At 42.1% G+C, this 20,730-nt stretch overlaps 1 protein-coding gene across 1 annotated transcript in view; it reads left to right on the top strand.

The window, feature by feature from the left end:
* LOC111270973 (uncharacterized) overlaps positions 1–19,937 on the top strand; it is a 34,984-nt gene extending 15,047 nt beyond the window's left edge. The window contains exons 2-3 of the mRNA XM_022851473.2: positions 13,887–15,842; positions 16,029–19,937. Of these exons, the coding sequence (XP_022707208.1) occupies positions 14,153–15,842; positions 16,029–16,465 (2,127 nt within the window). The 5' untranslated portion in view covers positions 13,887–14,152 and the 3' untranslated portion in view covers positions 16,466–19,937. The remainder of the gene's footprint in view (positions 1–13,886; positions 15,843–16,028) is intronic.
* The last annotated feature ends 793 nt before the right edge of the window (positions 19,938–20,730 follow it).

Here is a 20,730-nt window from a genome sequence, read left to right as displayed (position 1 = left end):
CTTTGAGCAGCAATGACACCCCGTATTCTGCTCGGCCGCTGGACAGGCACGCCGACAAATAAATAATCCTGCCCGTGTATACCTTCGGTGCAAACTTCTCGCAAAGCTCACATGGATAGGTGTCGTTAACTCTTTTCAGGAAACAACTCAGTTTTCAGTCATCTTTCCTATTTTGCTTTCTCCTCGTATTTTTATCTCGGGCTGTTAGTTCTTTTATTCTCTCAGGTCCTTTCCGGTATTTCTTTCGTTCTCTTCTAGTCGTGCAGTTCTTGTACGTGCAGCGTACGTACGAAATTATGGGCTAAGATACAAATGACAGCTACAGCATTAACGCCGAACAAAATGGACGACATTAACAGCCATTCCTAGAGCGGAATCAAACCCTGTTCGGATGCAGCGCCATAAAGAATCAAGAAGTAAATCAAGCGAATTATAGCGAAATAGGGACAGAAAACGTAGAGTCCCGATTTCCTTTGGACGATAGTATCCTAAAGATGAGACGCTTACCGCTAACAGGTGTGATTATTTGAAATTTACTGCCCTTTGCAGAGAGAGGCCAGTGGCTGGAAATGACGATGGTTATTGTTGATGCTGTCGCTATGACCGCCGCCATTACTTGTGCGGGTACCGGTGCTTTTCGGTGTCGCGAGGAGAAAATCTATGCCTGTATCCCTCGTGTGCCCTTAAAGGCACACGTATTAGCGATAATCGTTTTGGACAGATGTCAGTGGCGGTGGCGACTACGATTATGATCATTTTTGCTTTTTTGGTAAGCACAGTCGCGAGTGAACATCATGGCTGATGTGGCCAGGAAAACCGCAGGATGAGCCAGCTATTCGTCTTGTCGCTGGTTTTTTATAAAAATAATTTGATTTTTCGCGGGAACAGAAAAACATTAGCGAGAATAGGATACTATGGGAATAGCAATCTTCCTAAATTATATTCTCATGACTTGATAGGTGCATATAGTCGATAGCTAATCCTGATGTAGTTACCTCTCGAGGACGGCCTGGCTACCACCAAGCAAACGCGAATGAAAATCATTTCAACCGTAAAGAATACTTCATGGCAAACTTCAGCGGTTGTCTGCATTGTTACAAGGGACAGTTGTTTATGCGGCGGCGGATGTACAGAGGGAGAAAACGCATTTTTTTTACTTGATCATAACTCTGACCTATACTTTGCCATTTGTTGTTGTATGATTTGCGTTGGACTTTTGTTCAATGCGATAGAAGGTCGTCTGCCCCCGTCGCACGCTACTATCGTTTGACCGACACGTGCTTACTAGATATACGCATAAAGTGAGTTGATTCTATGATATGATATACGGAAGCGATTACTGTGTGTTAAAACGGATTAATTACGTACAAGTTGTGTTAGTATTTGAAGTTAAGCCGCGACCTTATTTCCGATACCGTCGAATTGAATGATTATAGTACATCTTATGGTTTAACAAAACAGAGCCTTAATGGCCTTCTTGCACATCGATGGCATCGAACCGGTAGTCGACCAAATAAAATTGTAAAGTTTATTTATATAGTCAGAATAGGAGCAGGTAACGTTTGCGAACGTCTGTTTGAAATTACACACAATCTATAGCCAGCAAGATCATTGCAAACTATATAATAAGCAATAATGAAGTACTCGTTCGAAAGAGTTATGTTATAAAGCAGGTCACTATTTTAAAAACACTATTTTTTCGTCCCTGTTTAAACGCTCTTGTTATGGCAATATAGCACCTAGCGTTAGTAGCAACGTCACTGCATCTCGTACTTTCTTCAGCTAACCCGATGTGTTCGACCGTGCACTCAGTAACGACAGGCACTTACCGCCTTAATATTCTTAAGTTTATATTCAGGCAGTGACTGATCTTCATAACTCGTTCATTGAAAGTACAGTCTGCCCTAAGCGAAGTACTTAATGTAAATCTAAATACGTACCCCCATCCCGCAAATAAATAAAGAAAGAGTCCAACTACCCACCTGCAGAAGAGACAGCTGAGGATCACATTAAAAGATATTTACATTTGCGTCATGCAATGCATGAAGTCAATATATGCATTTAGCAAGTGCAATAGTTCGGCATGGCTAAGGGAACTTGGAAACGTTCTACCCAGACATACACGGTAGTAGACCTACAGAGCATTTTTTTCAAAAATGGTTTCCATCAGCTAGGTCTCTTCACTAGGCTTAACTAGAACGAGTAAGTACCGTGCCGGGCTACCGACGATGCCAGCAGCAAGGCGTTGTGCCGACTTGACACTTACTATCTTTTTCTTGGAAAATCCTGTCGCGGTTTAGCGGCTATGTAGAGTCAAATCGTTGCTTTTCTTCATTGTCTTTACTTGTTCTCAGTTCTTTCTAACGGATGCTCGTGCGTTCGTGTTAAGGCGAAGAATCATAAGGACGCTATATCTTTGTCTAGGTACAATTCTACAATAACTATTCTTTCTCCTGTCGTCTCTGCTTTTTGGGTTCACAACTGACTTCTTACAGCTAATAGATGCCACCCCATTTAACATACTCTCCGTACAAATCGGAATATCGATAGCGACATTCCGAGTCAGGACATTGTAGGACGAGATTTGTGTCAGGTCAGTGGGAAACCATGGATGATGAACACACGCGAAGGGGCGGCACCAGTGACCCTTTTCTTTTACTTGTTTTATGTAAGGTTATAACGTGGTATTGGGTGACTAACTTGTAAGCAGTGCACGCACCGATACGCATGAGCTCAAACGAAGACCACACAGCTGTGCCCTAGGAGATTTTAGTGATTACAGGACGAAAGCTTCATGTACGCAATAGTTAAAGCTTAAAGTTTCCTACTGGTCTTCGCTCAAGCCTAGCCTTCATGTGTACCTAGATGACATGTCGATATTGTAAGTAATACGAGATGGCAACTACTGGAAAGCGCTGCAAACAAAAATAAAGCACAACTCAAATGCATAGGAATAAGTTGTGATTCAACTCCTAGTTTCGAAGTTGTCGAGAAAATAACATCAGTTACCTCTTGACAAATGCGGTAACGAATTTATAACTGCAAATTCAGCAATGTCCGACACTGTTCAATGGTGAAACTAATCTTGGTTTTGCGGGGCACTCAAGCTCGATTGTTCAAGAACTTCGCTATTTGAACGCTGCGAGAAAGCGGCACGGAATACTCAATAGTGTAGAACAAGTCCAAGGACTCGTCAGAAGCTCTTAAAACAGATATAGCGTAGCGTTTGATTGGAGTAACCTTTCTATCTCCGACCCAGTGTGATTCTAATTAAACCGGGTACAAATATGTCTGGCAGCGTTTTCAATGCAAGCTCTGTCGGGGTGGAAAGTTTCACAGTTGTGACAGCCGGAGTTGAGTCATCGCGGACTGTGGACATGAACTGCTCAGTCTTGTTGCTGCTAGTTTAGCGGTTTGACAAACACCCGTTAGGATCAGTGCATGCGAACAAATTTTATATAGAAATTGAGACAATTGGCCTAAGCAGCAAACATGTAGGCTTTGTGCATTTCTTCTACTCCCAGGGGTCAATATGAAAAAGAAGGCTTCATTGATAGAGAATAGAACTGTTTTAGACCCATGTTAAACGCCAGATGGACAAAGTGAACCCTTCAAGGCCGACCCGTCAACGAGACTCATTGTATCGACTAGGCATTCACCCCCCCCCCCCCCCTTTAAGTAGCTTTTTATTCCTAAAGCTCGCTAAATTTACAGCATTGCAAAAATCCCGAGAAGAGCAACATGATTGTAAAGAAAAATATGTTAAAAACTGTCCTGCTTTAACTGCCCAAAATTTGCTTTTTTACGCGGTTCCGGCAAACATGCCTGGCTACTGCTTAGACGACTAACTAAGCTCTAGAAAAACCCTTTGTGCACTCTGAGGGGAACATCGTCACCATAAATGAAATTTACTGAATTATCGCGCTCGTTGCGATTTATTTGGCAACGTATTATGTTATTACGTGGCATGGGTTTTGCCATAGGCACTTGCAGAAAAAGACCGCCCAATTGTGCACTTACAATGGATCCACGAAGCCCAAGATAAAACATAGTATTGTCTTCTTCGCCTCGTTTGAATTTTAAAAGGGAGTTGTTTCGTGTAATTAAATATATAGAATTATCACGTCTGCATTAGTTGAGATCCTGTCATTTGGACCGCTATTTTCAACTTCCAACTTAACTGCACTTATCGAATATTTACGAATATGTCGATCTGGATTTAACGTCAAATTATTGGCTGAAAATTATTTTTAAATAAAAATTATCGCAGATCATGATAACCAATGTAGGACGTTTTCACGTTAAAACGATATGCTCAAGTGCCGCATCGATTACTATCCTTAACGGTGTAACTTACTTGAAAGATAATAATAATCTGGACTTTGCTATTTTTATTATTTGCCTTAATGCTGATAATAACTAACTTACCACCTTATATCCTGATTCTTCTAGTCCTAAGATTTTCGTCTTGGTCATCGGTTATTGATCCTTCTGACGACATCAGCGACTACCTTGTTAGCGAACCGCTGTAAAACAAGATTTTTTCTCCTTTGCGGTAAGCAATAGACTCCTTAGCTCCACAACTTAGGGCAGAAAATTACTGCCACACACCATAACTGTAAACATAAGTTCCGGATATTAACAGATGCTTAGGCGATATATTTCTATAGTGGTATTAAGTAGATCTTTCACTACTAAAAATTATCATTCCGTTGTCCCATGTACAGTGTATAAAAAACTGATGGGATTGCTCATTTAGACTAGCAAAGATAATGGCCACAGATTGAATTAAAATAAATCAGCTGAACGTAATCACATTGGATATAATTTAGGCCATCCTTATCTGGAAATGCGTTGAGATGCTTCATAAGCATCGATTTAGGCCAGCCAGAGCAGTGTATCCCGTAGGATGGTTAACAAGTGGGCAGATCGACAGATCGACAAAAAAGACGCACTTTTCGTTTGTCTCGGTTCTATGTATGGTAGCTAAAAAACATAGAGAAGTCGTAACGCATCTGGATTGATTTTTCGTTCTAACCAAAAAGATGTAGGTTATGGTTTCAATGCCAAAGACTCGGATCATACAGATTATTCTATTCTATTCTATGATGCAATATTATCGTTTAAGGGTTCATCATAATAGGATCAAAGGAACAGGACTTACCCCTGCGATACAGTCATAATCTATCGGTCCCATTACTATCGTTTTTCTTTATCGTTATTTTAAACGCTATAGTTTTAAAATCATGTCGCATGTGTGCAGGCGCTGGACTTGCTGAAATTACTGGAAAACTTTATTCATGATATATTAATACTGCAGTGAAAGGACGATAAATTGAAGCTGGACCGGGACTACGCCTTGTATAATGGAGCTTAAGGTGCCAATTTAGCTTTCATACTTCGTGGCAATTACATTAACCTTGTACGAATGGTGTGTACTTAAATATGAACGAAGGACACCTCTGTTAAGTTTACTCTACAGTCTCTAAGAGTGCTTAACATACAGAGCAAAATACTTCTTGAGGCTATCCTCTGTGTTTGAAGTTTCATGTCCGGTGTCGCCAATCGATTTGGTCAGACGGCTGGCTTTGAGTACGAAACGAAGCCTATCGATGCCCGGGTTCACACAACAACGTGTTCCAAAGATTAGCATTCAAACACGTTACCCACTAAGCCATCTTAACACTGCCCGGCAATTAAAAGTAAAGAGGAATGACTGAATTTATCTCAGTAGCAGCCATATTACTTTCGCCTATTTTATATGACAATATCCTAAAAAATTTTGAGTTGGCTTTTACCTGTTTTGACATTAATTATCTCTCACTAGGCAGATATACCTATTGTTCAGAAATACACGTCTAATTTTTTTTCAAAACCGCTCTAAAACCCACCACTACTAGTATATTTTACCGTATTTAAGGCATATCTTAATCATCCCACTGTGCATGCTTTATTGCAGCCCATCTGCATTTTTACGAACGGCGACTGCCGGACATGATTTCAGCTATGTTCTTTCTGTTCCTCAAACGGCGTGTTTCACTCTAACCAACATTTGCCTCCAACTATTCCTTGCATTGTAACCTCAAAACACCGTTACGGATTATAACTACTGAAAAGGACGACGCCAACAGGCATGACAATAAGTTCTAGCCAAAATCGGGTGCCTGCTTTCTCTATACATATTTGACAAGTCCTGTCGGCTTAGCTCGCGACCCATAAGCTCGATCCTAAGGGTTATTTTTCTTTCGGTTTTATCAAGATTCAGCTAGCAGTTATTTTCCGACCTTAGGTTTCCCTTTCATTATAAATTAGCAATCTCATTTCGCCAAGACGTTAGCATTTTAAGATATGATTCTATGTGAAAAGTTACGCCTTAAATATGTACACTAGTATCTGCTGGTCTATGGCGACCGGCCAATTAGTTACCGCTCTTTCTCTGTCGCTTTTCTATTGTTAATTTTCGTTAGGTTCTGCTGATATGTTCTGCTAATTTTCATTTTTTTTTTGGTAGACAAGGCGTCGCCTCATTTAACCGCGCCGGTTTTGATCGATCTGTGTCCGGAATTCGTTGCCGCTTGGCCTCTTTCGTCAGCGGTATATGCTTGTACTTATATTTGTACATCTGTGTTAGGACAGTTTGAGTGATGATCTGTCATCAATCCAGTAAAGTCAGCTTTATCTGGGGCCGGGTGCGCGCTTTAAAAATGACTCTGGGCCTTTGCGCCACGCTACGCTACATCGTAACGCGCCACCGCGACATGCGGTAATGATTGTAGCAGTTACCAGTGCCGCGGCTGACGATTCCGTTGCTGCTTGCGCAACGGGACGTAAGTCATGAACACTGACTAGAGATACGCAAACGGACGTACGCAGCTGACGTGAGGTGTAAATGAATAGTTAGAGGTATGCACCAAACGCGATTTCCGTGTGCGCTTTGTTCAGTCGACGACTTCGCTCAGCGACGCCCAGATGAAACAGCAGATAGGCATTCATTTGAAGTTAAAAAGAAAAGAACAACGAAAACGACAGGAAGTTCTGACAGCGGGATTCCGCCATGTTTAAGAGTGTTGGTCAAAAAGGAACACCTTATCGTCAAACTCGCTACCGGACTAATAGCTAGCTAAATGGATTTCTTTCTCTTTTTCAGCTATATACCTAGTCAAAGTCATTACAGAAGGCCTGTTTTTTTTGAAGACAACCAAAATTTGTATCTGCATTTCCACGCCACGCCTCAAGACCCGTAGTCTGGTCAAGATAGTAGAACAATTTCGCAATTGAGTAGCTACAAATAACAGTATAACGCGTTACTGTCTGTAACGCTAGAAGAGTTTTGAACCTCATGGTCAAACTGTTAATACCTATTGGAGTACGTATTATTAAACTGAGAGCCTCACCGATAGAATAAATTATCGACTCATTAGTTTGTTAGGATCATAAAGTAAACATCATGTATATAACTATATTTAAAGTGCGCTCTCGTATCCCATGTCATTTACCTGTTACCTTTACCGGATAGGTGGCCAAGGAAAACCAACAAGGACGCGATTGTAGAACAGCAAAAATTTATATGAGTCTTATTGTGTCTCGGCGCTTGTTTCGTCAGCGAATTTGGTATCTCAAAAAATATATTCGATAGCAATCACATTGCCCCATGCGTGATCGACCCAATCTTACTGCGTTTGCCCGAACGTTTGCATTCACATACTGTTGCATCTAACTCTGGTCGCCAACATTTCTATTACAGAGACATTACATTTGTACGAAACTACTGCCTCCTTCCCCGCACAGAAACAAATTTCACGCCCACTATTACCTTCGAATACAGCTGTTGACAATACTTCTTTCCTGCACCTTACTTCGTCAACTTGTCTATTCTAAGCAGAAGACGAAAGTCTACGTCGAAACCGGCAAAAATCTGCAATGTAGAAAAGACTCGCGCTACGGAGTGAAAACCTGTGGATTTTCAATGGATTTTAGCCAACCAATAAAAAACATTTCCCTAAAATACTTCCCTGCCAAATCGGGCTGGTTAAACTGAAAATTCTCAGGGGCAGCCGCTGACAATTGACTGGATCCACTATCTTCGGTGGTGGTCTTCGGTGACGTTCATGAGAGGTTGAGTTATAACGAGGGGGTGTAACAGACAAAAGTCAAGCGTCCCTTGAAGCTCGGCTTGTGCGACACCATAAGCTGATACAGTCGGTGAAGTGTCTTATGAAAATTAATCTTCAATATCTGCCTACTCTACAAGCAAGTTGTAACATGGCCACTTTAGCTTCACAAACGAATGACGTGACTAACCAACATAGCCACGAATAGGCTTCATTGAAACCTAACGTGACGCATGTGCTTTCCTTACGCATGGACGAATCTGAAAAAATTGAACCTGGATTAACATTGACAACAACGAAGTGTTAAGATAAGTTTCTATGTCGTACTTTTTAGCTAACAGTAGGTAACGCTTCTTACATTTCTTCTTCGGTGTTCATTTTTATGCTAGACACTTTGTCTCACTTGGCCTTATCTTCCCGCGTCTTCAACTATACCCTGAATGAGTGATTTTGCCACAGCCGATTAGCTCTGATAAACGTCCATATCTGCATTTAGATTCAGACCCACTCTCCCGTTAAGACTCACGGTGAAACATGTAATCCCTGTTAAATCCACGATTATTACCGACAGGCATGTTCATTTTAAACAACAACGATCAAAATAGTACTCGATTTTCAATTCATCGTTATTTCAATGCAGATACACGCGCGACCGTCTGCGATTGTTTGTATGCGCATCTACATTCGAGCCGGTCTGGTATCAGACGAGTTTTTTTTCTTTACAACCGTAGCATTAGTACAATAGCACGGAAAGGCCTGTTATCAAACAGCTATGAGCTATAGGTATGGTCGGACTTTTAGCGTATAGTTCCCCCCTTACAATATAATGCATTCCTTCGTCTGATTTATCTGGAGCGCGCGATTTAACACCTTTGTGCCGTTGTGCGAATGAATTGGATGGATTGTAGGGCGTAAAAATTCTCTAGCGCAACCGTGACGTTATAGAACTATTGTTCTTACGTCAACTCATAAAAACGTGGTCTGACCAAACGCGGCGACAACGATATCGAAAGTACGTATGGTAGGGATAGATTAGAGAGATGAGCAGTACCGCTCAATAAAGTAGCAGGATCACGATATAAGAACAATATCTGTTCTTTGGAAAAAGAGAGACTTCATATAGGGTAGAATCATTATATAGATAGAAATCCAGTTACTAGAGCGAAATGATCGGGTTTTGTGGGCTGCAGTGTTCACTGCCAGATCGCTGGAGCGTGGTAGCACTGATTGACATGTGGTTTATTTTTACTGAATAAAAAATCATTGGTAAAAACTGTCTGGTAACAAACATAATTTCATATCGACTGCGTATATGTTAACGGGCGACGCCGAAGGGCGGTACGTTTTGATCGCCGTCAATCATGGGGCGAGCGCCCTTGCCGCAGATGCGCCTGGCATCACAGTAATCCGCAGTGTCTAGGTTTCCAGATGTCTAATATGGGCCAACAAGTTCGTTTCGAAGGAAACTTTTTGCAAAATAAGTTAGAAACAAAGACATATATTTCTTCCGTTGAACAGATAAGCTCGTACCGAAGCCTTGTTTGCCGCTTAGAAATTGCTTTTGATTTGTTAAATCGGTTATACAAGCTTTATTTAAGTGTCGGATGCGTTTTCAGGGTATAATTTTGCTGTATATCTCGCCAACTGGTCTGAAGCTCATTCCTGTTCGGTCGGCCATATCCAGTCTTAAAATAACGTAACAAAGAGACTCATATTGGTACGGTTATGTTCAATCGATTGACATTTGTTGCTTAGCCAACCCTGCGTGTCTCGACACGCTTCAGGTAGTAGTTTCGTTTATTCGAGCTGCGGTAATAACTAGATCCGTGAACGGCCGGAATCCATTATCCAAGGAAAGGCGTGCATTTATTTATGCCGACACGCAGGCACGAGCGCCCAAAGCGAGTTAAGCAAATGGTTTTTCGGTTATTTTACACGACATATATGTACACCCTTCGTAAGCCCTATCCAGTAGAAAGTTCTGTAGGAAACGCAGAATTCTAATGTCATATTTACTATATAGAAGGTATTTATTTTGTAATTTTGAGCTTTAGTAAAATGTAGACTTTTATGGGTATATATTCCTCGTCTGTGGGATAGATACCCGTAGGGCGAAAATGTCTTTTGCAATATGCGAATTTAGTGACAGTAAGATAGGGTCCCCGCGAACGTGGTCGCCTGCTAAACTTAGAACCACGTAAGGATGCCTAGGTCTGGATCCGGCCTTGGATACACAGTCTGTTTTCTGCTGGAAGAGATTAGCAACCAGCTGAGACGACGTTTAATAAAGCCAGTACTACAGTGAAATGTAATTTCTTCCATAGAATTGATTGCGGTTCAGGAGCCATCCCGAAGGAACTCAAATAAACAAACGAAATAGACTAGTAGTCTAAAAGAAGGTAGTGAATGTCGCAGAAGATGCGCGATTGATTTTCTTGCGTATCTATAATCTTTTTACAGTCATTGAGATTAATCTAATTAGGAAAAGGAGGAGGCAAAGAGGGAACATTTAGGGCAATCCATGGACAGCTATAACTCATTGACTACGAACGCGGAAGTCCAATTGAGCTCTTATTTATTATTTTTGGCTTAGTTAGAGGCCTTCAAAGCCGACGCCTACCAGTGACACCATTACTAACGATCGACATATGCCCCTTTGATTACTAGGGTTAACCGCGCATTGGCTTCGTAGGCTACCAGTCGGTACGAGGCTAACCTAAACCCACGGGCTACGAACCGGCTGGCTTATACTAACATGTCTCCCTTTAAACTAATTACATCACGCTGATAGCGTTGCTATGAGATGTTTGTCGGATTCATCAGCTTATGGATGCACGTAACACTTTCCCGAATCAAAATATGTCTTGTTTTATATGGGCGCTATGTTTTTTCTCGGTAGCCCCAATCTGTGGAAGTCTATCAAAAACAAAAAGCAATTTCAGTTCATGGAGAATTACGGAGTTATCCCTCTCCGACCATCACTACACATTGACAATATTGGCATTTATAAAAGTTTCAAGATGGTAAAATAACACGGGTAGACGAGAATAGGGTACAGCGACACAAGGGAAAACATGAGCAAACATAGAACGATGTTATGCGTCCTTAAAATAGAACACGATAAGTGCACGATGCAGCGCCATCTACAGCATGATACGAAACAAGACATATACAATACCAGCATTTAAAGCCTTGACAAACAGGCATTCGCCGTGGCCTTTTTAAGAAGCACGGAGTTATATCATCCGAGATGTGACATTGCTGGTTAGCGTTTCAATAGAACACAGGGCCGGCAAAGTAAACATTTGACGAAGGATGGCATACGCCATTTTTGTGAAGACCTAAAGACTATGCATGATTTCAAACTGACGATTTCTGACTGATTCGCACCGTACGAAACAAGCGAAACAGCTGAGGACAATTTCATGCTTCGCCGAAGCCAGTGGAAACAAAAGTACCGTGAAGGGAGCTCATAAGTGATCGATGATCACTTCGATACTTATTAGCTTTTTTCAACGAAGGAGAGATTCTCGTAGTTCTGGACATATTACATGGCAATGGACTTAATCTAGCCCATTGCATATGTACATATTAATGGCACCCTGTGCTTACATTCTCTGAGAATAGACTGATACCTAAGTCTTAATAGGGAAATCGATCTCAATCATTTACTTTCTACACGGCAATTTTGCCTCTCCGATATGACCGATTCTTGTCGCGTTTGGATAGCTGACATTTTTTATTGTATCACAGTAGAAAAATTAGCGTAACAAAGCCCTAGCGAGGGAAATATTGATCTTGAAGCTAGATATATATGAAATCAATGTATTTTTTAATGCTATTAATTGATACTAAAGTGCAGAAAGAAACGATTTTTATTAGGATCTCATATATGCAGATACACTCAGGGTTTAATCGTGTTTAGCCATTTTACTAAAAACGATACTGTTACGCTTTCCTAATGAGAAGTTTAATGGAAGACAAATGGAAGCAAATAAACAGTATTATACGGGCTCGACGTAAATATCTCTACCGCCTGTTCCAGATACTCTCATACGTAGTAATCTACATAGGTTTCCTCTATAGCGCTTATGCGATCTACACAAAGATATGCAACTTTTAGAATTAAACCTCTTTGCTAGGAACATTGTGGATGCAAGCTCTATAAAGAAAAATCATTAGCCAGGTCAGAGTGTTCAGAGTCTCCTTGTCAGCGCCAGATCCTATGCGCAGCTCAATGCGAGTAAACCTTGGCCAGAGCTCCCAATACGATTTCTTTAAACAGAACCATTCATTTTTTTCCTTCATTTTTGGACCGTAATTACGGGCCCGCAACAGGCCGTCATACGTACACCTAAATAAACGCACGAAAGCTGAATGTGTTTTCTCTTTGACATATTCATAACGTGTGATCAGGCGCGTCCTCCTTTCTGAGTTATTGTAATGGAAGGCTCACATATACAGTGCATTCTGACCGATAACATAACGATTTCTATTGGCGTTAGTGCTGCTGTTGTGGCCGCCGTTTCCCAGAACGAATCGTCGCACGGAATCTATATGTGATGGATTACGGTTTGAACTGACAGGCCGAGAGCGGTGTCGCTTAATAGCTCGTTTGTTACTTAACACTTGCTTAAGGCACTTCCTCTTGCCGCCGCTGTTGGCTGAAGCTGAGCGAAGATTGTTCGAACAACTCGAGTCTAAAAAAGCGCGAAAGCGTCAAAGTGGAATTGTCCGCTGCCGTTGCCGGGATTCATCGACAACGCAACCCGTGGAGGCTATGGCCACTCGCATGCTAGGTCCAACGACCGACCACCCGCCTGGGCCTACACAGCCCGATCTATGCCACCGCAAGAAACACGTGTACGTGGGGGCAAGCCAGAATTACCTCTCTGTTCAGCAGTGAGAGGAACAGACAGCGACTGTATATGCTGAGAGGGTGGATGCACGTAATATTTCATCGTAACGGCTGAATGACTGGCAAGTAACATACATGCGTGCTTTTCGCCACAATTAATGGCTGAATAGCGACTAGGTAGTACCACTGTGACTAATCAAACTTTGTTCATGCTCTTTCATCACTCCTGCGAACTCTGTAGAAAAGAGTGACTTGCTGGCCCCACGTACGATTTCATCCGTCACGGTGGACGGATAACTAAAGCGGTGGCAGCGCAGAGAATAAAACTATGGACCGATAAACGATATCAGCGCAACAAATTTATGGCTTTCTGACACGAAAATAGGTTTATGACAGGGTATCGACATGCCATCATAGCTGACAGTACAGAAAATGCTGGTAATGTTAGTGCCACTTACGGTGATCTTATTGTACAGTGATGGTTTGCGTCTTCATGCTAATTGTTCATGGCCTGAGTGCAAAGAAGGCATTATTTTATAAACATCGGGTGTAGGACGATAACTGAAGGGATCAGCTACGTGACAAATGGGTTCACTCCGCATCCTTTGCATGTTTTAGATTAGGCGTGATGAAAATGGGGTTTGTCGATTTTTTATTTGTGCCATTGCAATTGGCAGAGTTGAATATTACTTTTGAATTTGAGGTACTGATTTCAACTTATGGTAGGAGTCCGTGTACACTGATATTTTGTACATGAACAAAAAGAATTATCGACAACCTTTGATATAATCCAGTTTTGTCAAATCAATGCGTTCGCGACAATAGATCAGATAAATGAAAGCACCAGTTGCTCGCCACCAGACCTCTTATATCTTATCTATTATCTTCTTCTTTGTCATGTTCTTCGTAAATTTCAGATACTCGCGATGCTCCGTTACCTTTGTTACGGTCCACAACCGTCAAGCAGAGAACAGGCGGTATCGATCGGGAGTTCTCCTTAACTTTGTCGTGAAAGCAGCACCTACCCACTCAGTTTTCAACACAGGCCTACAGCACAGAGCCGATCCTTATTGCTATCATCGTCATCATCAACAACAACAGCAGCAGCAGCAGCAGCAGCAGCAGCAACGGTTCTCCCTTCTCTCGCCAACGGCCTCTGCGTCCTCGCTGAGTTAAAGCCGCAATGAAGACGTTTGGCCTGCGGCTCAACAATCTGCCATTGCTCATTGAGCTATTACTTCTATTGCAGATAGCGGCGAACCAGTTTTTTACGGTAGAAGCTCGCATCACGAGTCCTTGCTTTGGGTCTGATTGCCACTCCGTCGCTCGGTTGGTTCAGTTTCACTCGATATCAGTTGTGAGCGGACCGTGCGACGTGGACAATGGGGGCTGTGAACAACACTGCCGGTCTGAGAACGGTACAGCCGAATGCTATTGTGACACCGGATTTCGTCTAGGTTTCAACGGCAAGGATTGTCTCGATATTAATGAGTGTCAACTTCTCAGTCCGCCGCCCTGCGATCACCGTTGTATCAATCTACCAGGCTCATATCGCTGCGTCTGCAACGACTCATTCACCCTATCACCTTACGATCTCCGAACGTGTCTTTCATCCGAGTCCACTGCCAAGACTTCAACAAACGACTCATCATCGTCACCGTCGTTGCCGACTTCATCGTCCCAATTTGACACTTCATTTCTAAGAAACACCAAATACACTTCGTATTACTGCCGGATCAATAATGGAGGATGCGCTCACCATTGCTTGCCAGACAATAATTCGCAGACAAACTTTGTCAAATGCTCGTGTCGAAAAGGGTACCGATTAGCGAAGGACGGTAAGGAGTGCAAGGACGTCAACGAATGCTCTCGCAACAATGGTGGCTGTGAACAGATCTGTAAGAATGAGCCAGGTGGATATCGTTGTGCGTGCTACCGAGGTCATGAGCTACACCAGGACAATCGAAGGTGCGTGCTTATGCAGAGCACAAATCTGCGTCGAATGGAAGTAGACGCATCTGCGGCACGTTCAAACCGAACGCATTTTGTAGCGCTATCGCGATTTTTGAGGCAGTGTCCATTCAACAAATATGGACGCAACTGTGAGCACAAATGTCATTGTCACCCCCAGCATGGAAAGTGTCACCAGCGTACGGGGCATTGCAAATGTAAGGCTGGCTTCCACGGGCGGCACTGCCACCACCGATGCGAAGTCGGATTTTTTGGGCCCAACTGTAAACATCAATGTAACTGTGGGCCAAACTCGGAGGGCTGCCATAAGAGCACAGGTAGGTGCTATTGCAAGAAAGGCTATAGTGGGTCGGACTGCTCGATCTCGGGGTGTCCTGATGGCTATTTTGGACCGGACTGTCTGAGTTCTTGTCGCTGTATGAACGTTGCCCGATGCCACAACGTCACCGGGGAATGCCAATGCGGTCCCGGTTTTCGGGGTCAGTTTTGCGAGGCTTCGTGTCCCGAAGGCTATTATGGGCATGATTGCAGACGGCGATGCAGCGGCTGTGAGGTGTGCCATCCCGAGACGGGCGTGTGCTTATCTCATTTCCGATTTAATTGTCGTGGAGATGCTTGTCGATCGTCGTTGCAGACGTGTGATTGTGAGCATGGCTCTTGTAGTATGGGACGCTGTATCTGTAAACCTGGCTGGCAGGGCTGGAGGTGTGATGAAAAATGTCCCGAAGGCAAGTACGGTCAAAATTGCCGCCACACCTGTCGCTGTACGAAGGGCAGATGTCATCCTGCAGACGGTCGTTGTATCTGCCCACCGGGGTATACTGGCGCGCGTTGTGAACAGCCCTGCTCAAAGGGATTCTTTGGACATCGGTGCGAACACAAATGCAACTGCAGTCGAAATAGTGAGTATTGATCTAAACTAGCTCGAACGAATTAGCCTGATCACTGCAGTAAATAGATTTGGTTACCAACAGATTTACTAGGCCGTTTACAGCATAAATGGGTTGCACTATAAAGATACATCATTTTTTTTTATAGGCCAACTATATATTATCTAAAGCATCGTGTGCTGTTTTGTTATCTTATAGGCGCGTGCGATCATGTCAGCGGAAGATGTCAGTGTCCAACTGGCTTCGAGGGCTCTCGTTGTGATACCCCTTGCCGCAATGGTTATTATGGGCCTAACTGCAACTTTCGATGCGGCTGCATGAATGATGCTCCATGTGATGCATTTACAGGTGGCTGTAGATGTTTAGCAGGTTTTACCGGGCCACGGTGCGAGAATCAATGCCCACCCCTAACTGCTGGTCCGTATTGCGGATTGCTATGTCAATGCAAAAATGCCGGTACATGCGACCCAGTAACAGGGTATTGCGAATGCCCCGCTGGTTTTCAAGGCAAATATTGTGAACGAGCCTGTGAGGATGGATTTTTTGGTGCATCGTGTGGATTCAAATGCAGCTGCCCGAAGTGCGATCCCGTCCACGGGGACTGTCTCGTGACAGGGAGCGGATATGAGTTGTGAACGAAAAGAACGGAGCCCTCAGCATTACTTCAGAAAAAAAGTTTCTCATTAGAGTTCCTCAGCTGTAACAGCCCCCCTTAACAGCCTATTGAGCTTTGCTTGTTGAAAACAGTGCCGCTGGTTTTTTCGAAAAAGCTATGCTAACCTAGCTTTTAGCAAGTACGACGCTAGCAAAAGCGGGACGAAACGAGAGTCAGTTGAGTCGTCTTGTTTATGTTGTATCAATATTTGATCCCCTATCTTAGCGCAGTCTCATATCGTTACATCTACGCTTATATGGATGAGCAGATCAAAGTGGGCAGATTGCACGAACGATACGTTTCCCTTTTCAGTGCTCGATAATCAAAATCTTCACGAGGATCCCAACAAAGCGACAACGAACAAAACAATACATTCGCGTATATCGTAGGCGAAAACGGGCAATAGAAAAAAACAAGTGAAGCAGGACTTTTCACAGTTTGCATTGTCAGTACCAACCTTAGCCGCCCCGAAATCGTCTTTTTGCACAGAACAGTTTAATGATGATGCCCATAGTGCCAATTACTTCACCTGTGATCTCCCTGACCAGGACAAAGGACGACTCCCGGTCCGGACTATTTATTGTTTCCCTTGGCCAGGTCAACCAAAACAAGCGTACACAAGCCTGGCTAGAAAAATACAATAACGTACAGCATATGTAAACTCTATGCAGAGGCGTGCCGTATACGATGAAAGATCCAGTCAGGAATCAAGAGGGAATAAACGGACGAGTAAATGGGACTGAAAGACATATGTGTGGAGATAAATGGAGAAACAGCAAGCTACTATTGTACTAGTTTGGGAACCTGTTGATATCCACAGAATGTGACGTGTCACGTAACTGTCAAGTCAGAGCGTGGATTTCGTTGGCAGGTATCGACGACAGACGATTCTTCGTAATGACAATGATAAATCTAAAGTTTGATGAATCAAACGATAAATCATGCTAACGAACAATCCGTGGCGTTTACCTCTCTACGATAATATACATTTTGTCATAATTTATATATAAACAGAGGTATAAAGCTATACAATAGGCTAAAGAAAAACAACGACGATTTGTGTGTTCGTATTTAATGTGCGCACCAACACAACCTAATAATGTGTAATAGTTGTGTACTCCTTAAATGGTCAGTATATTAATATACTTTTTACATGTGTAACAAAAAATCAGTAAGTTTACTGATACTTCTATTTACTATGGCCATTTATGAATCATATATGCAACGACTATCTGTTGTAGTTTTACGTAAGTTAACGGATACGGCGGCGGAGTTTGTTCCCTGCCGCTTCGTATTCCTGTGATGGCACAACAGTGACATGTTTAATGACTAAACCTACGGACACGTGGTCATCTCAATTCGAAACGACTAGTTGGTTTCGTAGTAAGAGGCAATCGTCTGAAGCCATGCTTAACTAGGACGGTACCGAACGTAACACTCGAAACATTGCATAGCTATACGTAATACGTGAAAAACTTCCTACAACTACGACATTTGTGCATAGCTTCAAAATATTAGTATTATTTAGTAGTAATAGAGGCGATACAGCTGGCCTAAGCGGATCTACACACCGGTCCATGAAAGCTCCGTATTCGTGTCCAAACCGCTTTGAAAAGGATGTTGTCTTCAGGGACCTTTTTCCATCCAGGGCTAACCACCTAAAGGTCTCGTCGAAATAACCTTCTTTACGGAAGGTGACGGCACGAATTTCTGTGCGCGTATCCTGTTTCCGACGTTTTTCTTTCTAAAACGTATTTGGAAATTTACTAGAAACATTGTATTATTTTCTGTCTCCCGTTACCACCCCGCCACCACATTGCGCTGCCAAAATTAACGAGTATATATACGTATATATATACACATATATGTATATATATATATATATATATATATATATATATATATATATATATATATATATATCTATTATTGCGCTTGATCGCGGATGGAACAGTACTAATTTGGAATATAGTTGATAAGTAAATATTATAAATAAAGATTATTTTCCGTAGCAAATGAGAACTATGAACGGTGAAGGTTCAGAAGCTCTCGCTGATTTTTACAAATCAGACATGTTAGCATAGCATATATATATAGGTAGGCGTATACACACACGTATACATATACATATATATATATATAAACGATACAAATATACAGACACACATAGATCCGGAGATTCGTAAACAACTCATGAATGTTCTTCTAGTAGACGTAATACTGCTATAAAATATTTTTCGTGGCACGAATGAGTTGATAGCGATGACGAGCGTAACGGATGCATTCACCAAATTGATCAGCGGCCATTTATGGAGGTTCTTCATCAAGCTTACTCCTCTCCAACCTGTATCGGATATGCACAGCATTGTGACTTCTCGTGAGTGCGTTAATCTGAAGGCGTCATTTATTGCCGACGAAGCTCGAGTTTTTAGAGACTGCATTCTACACTTGAACCCTCAATAGCCCCTCGCACCCCCTCCTGTTTACATTGTAAATAGTTTGTGTATAAAAAGAGAGAACGATTAGATGCAATTACTATGCCCCATGTTAATGATGAATATTATTATTATTAATTATGGAATGATCTATCTTATTTCAAAAGGAAGAAAGGGATAAGGAAGGCATACCTTAGACGCGAACGTTTTTTCAAACCTGTCTGATAGAAATTAACACAAAAATATCTAGGAATGCAAGCGAGCTAGGAAAACAAAAAAAGGAAAGCTTAAAGGAAATCTGCAACGTTACAAACGAAATTTTGTTGACGAGGGTTGGATGCCCTGATAGAAATCGAGCCTGGGTTGATCGTTTACAAAATGGATAAGAACCGATGCTAATACAAAGATTGTATGTCGTCATCTATATGTAATTGTTTAATAAAAGTCACAGCTAAAACGGCTGACGCTTTTTTGCTCATCATATAACGTTAGACATTCATATGTTGACATTTTTAACGCCATTATTTTTCAAGTCGGCATTTTTATGCAAAAAAAATATTCGGTGTTTTATCTTGTACGTGCATTCTCTTCAAAACTTTTTTTGTTATGGTTATTATTGTATATTTATATAATATTATTGTATTTATAATTAGCGACAAGGCTGGTGTGAATCGATCAGAGGCTAACCAATAACATGAAGGTCAGATATTCAGTACGACTTGCCTTTCAGCAACGCTGAACGCTTTCACGAATGGTCAGAAAACATCTATCTGATAGAAGCACGCCCGCATCGGGGCGCGACGTCGGTGGCATGCTCTACTGACGCGGTCATTTCCTTCTGTGCGGGATTCGTCAATTAAGACACAGGTTTTTGTTACTAAATTGTAAACATGGAACGTCGTATGAAACATGAAATAACGGAGTAATCGAGCAGTACTCAATCGCCGATAGAACGTTCGTTGAGTTCGCTTTCGTTACATAGAGACTGTCCAATAAACTATATCACCTTACGGAAGACTCTTTTGTTCTCTTTATTCCAGCATATCTCTGCCGACATAGAAAAGAAAAAAATAATTTCTTCGAGAAGAAGAAGAAATCTTTTGGACACGTTGAAGCTTCAATGACGCATGATTTTATTGTTAGAAATTAAAATTTATGAAACAAAAGTTATCTAGCAAGTATTACTTAGACAGTATATGTGGAAATGTGTGAGAACGTTATGATACGCGTACGCAAAAGAGAGTGGGCCGTCTGTCCAAGGTATTGAGTCATTTAAGCAAAATAAGTGAGAGCAACGAATCAAATAAAGAAGACCTTGAATTCAGCACGATTTCCCCGACAAAATCAGTTTCTCCAAATGGCTATAGGCCACAGAGTGTGTGCCTTAAATAGAGATTCTTGCATTTAATGGCGCCAAGATGTTTGATTAGGCTGTTAACTCCTGATAGCATTACAAGAAGTTGTTGAAACAGCAACCATTGACCATAACCACAAATGCTCGACACTGACACTGGCGAAAAGTAAGCGACTTTCGGGGGTATCGGATATTCTCAATCGATGAAGACCATCTCAATGATAGGCATATTTACAAACGGAGGTTTACAAAAAGTAACCAAGAGCTTCATGGGTAGCAAGTCTTTACGTTTTTCCTTATGAAAAAAATTCACATTTTCTGGATCGGATAATCGCAGTGACCAAAAAATGGGCCACTCTAGGCTAACCCAATCATCATCGCGCTCATATGGGCACGTACAGCAACGTGTTGGTTTCCTAGGGCTTGGGCTCAATATAGCAGATTCAATAGAGGTAT

The sequence above is a fragment of the Varroa jacobsoni genome, unplaced genomic scaffold (assembly GCF_002532875.2).
Source record: "Varroa jacobsoni isolate VJ856 unplaced genomic scaffold, vjacob_1.0 contig00228, whole genome shotgun sequence".
Classification (NCBI taxonomy): Eukaryota; Metazoa; Arthropoda; class Arachnida; order Mesostigmata; family Varroidae; genus Varroa; species Varroa jacobsoni.
The sequence above is the reverse complement of the archived record's forward strand: the minus strand, read 5'-3'. Positions and strand labels throughout refer to the sequence as shown.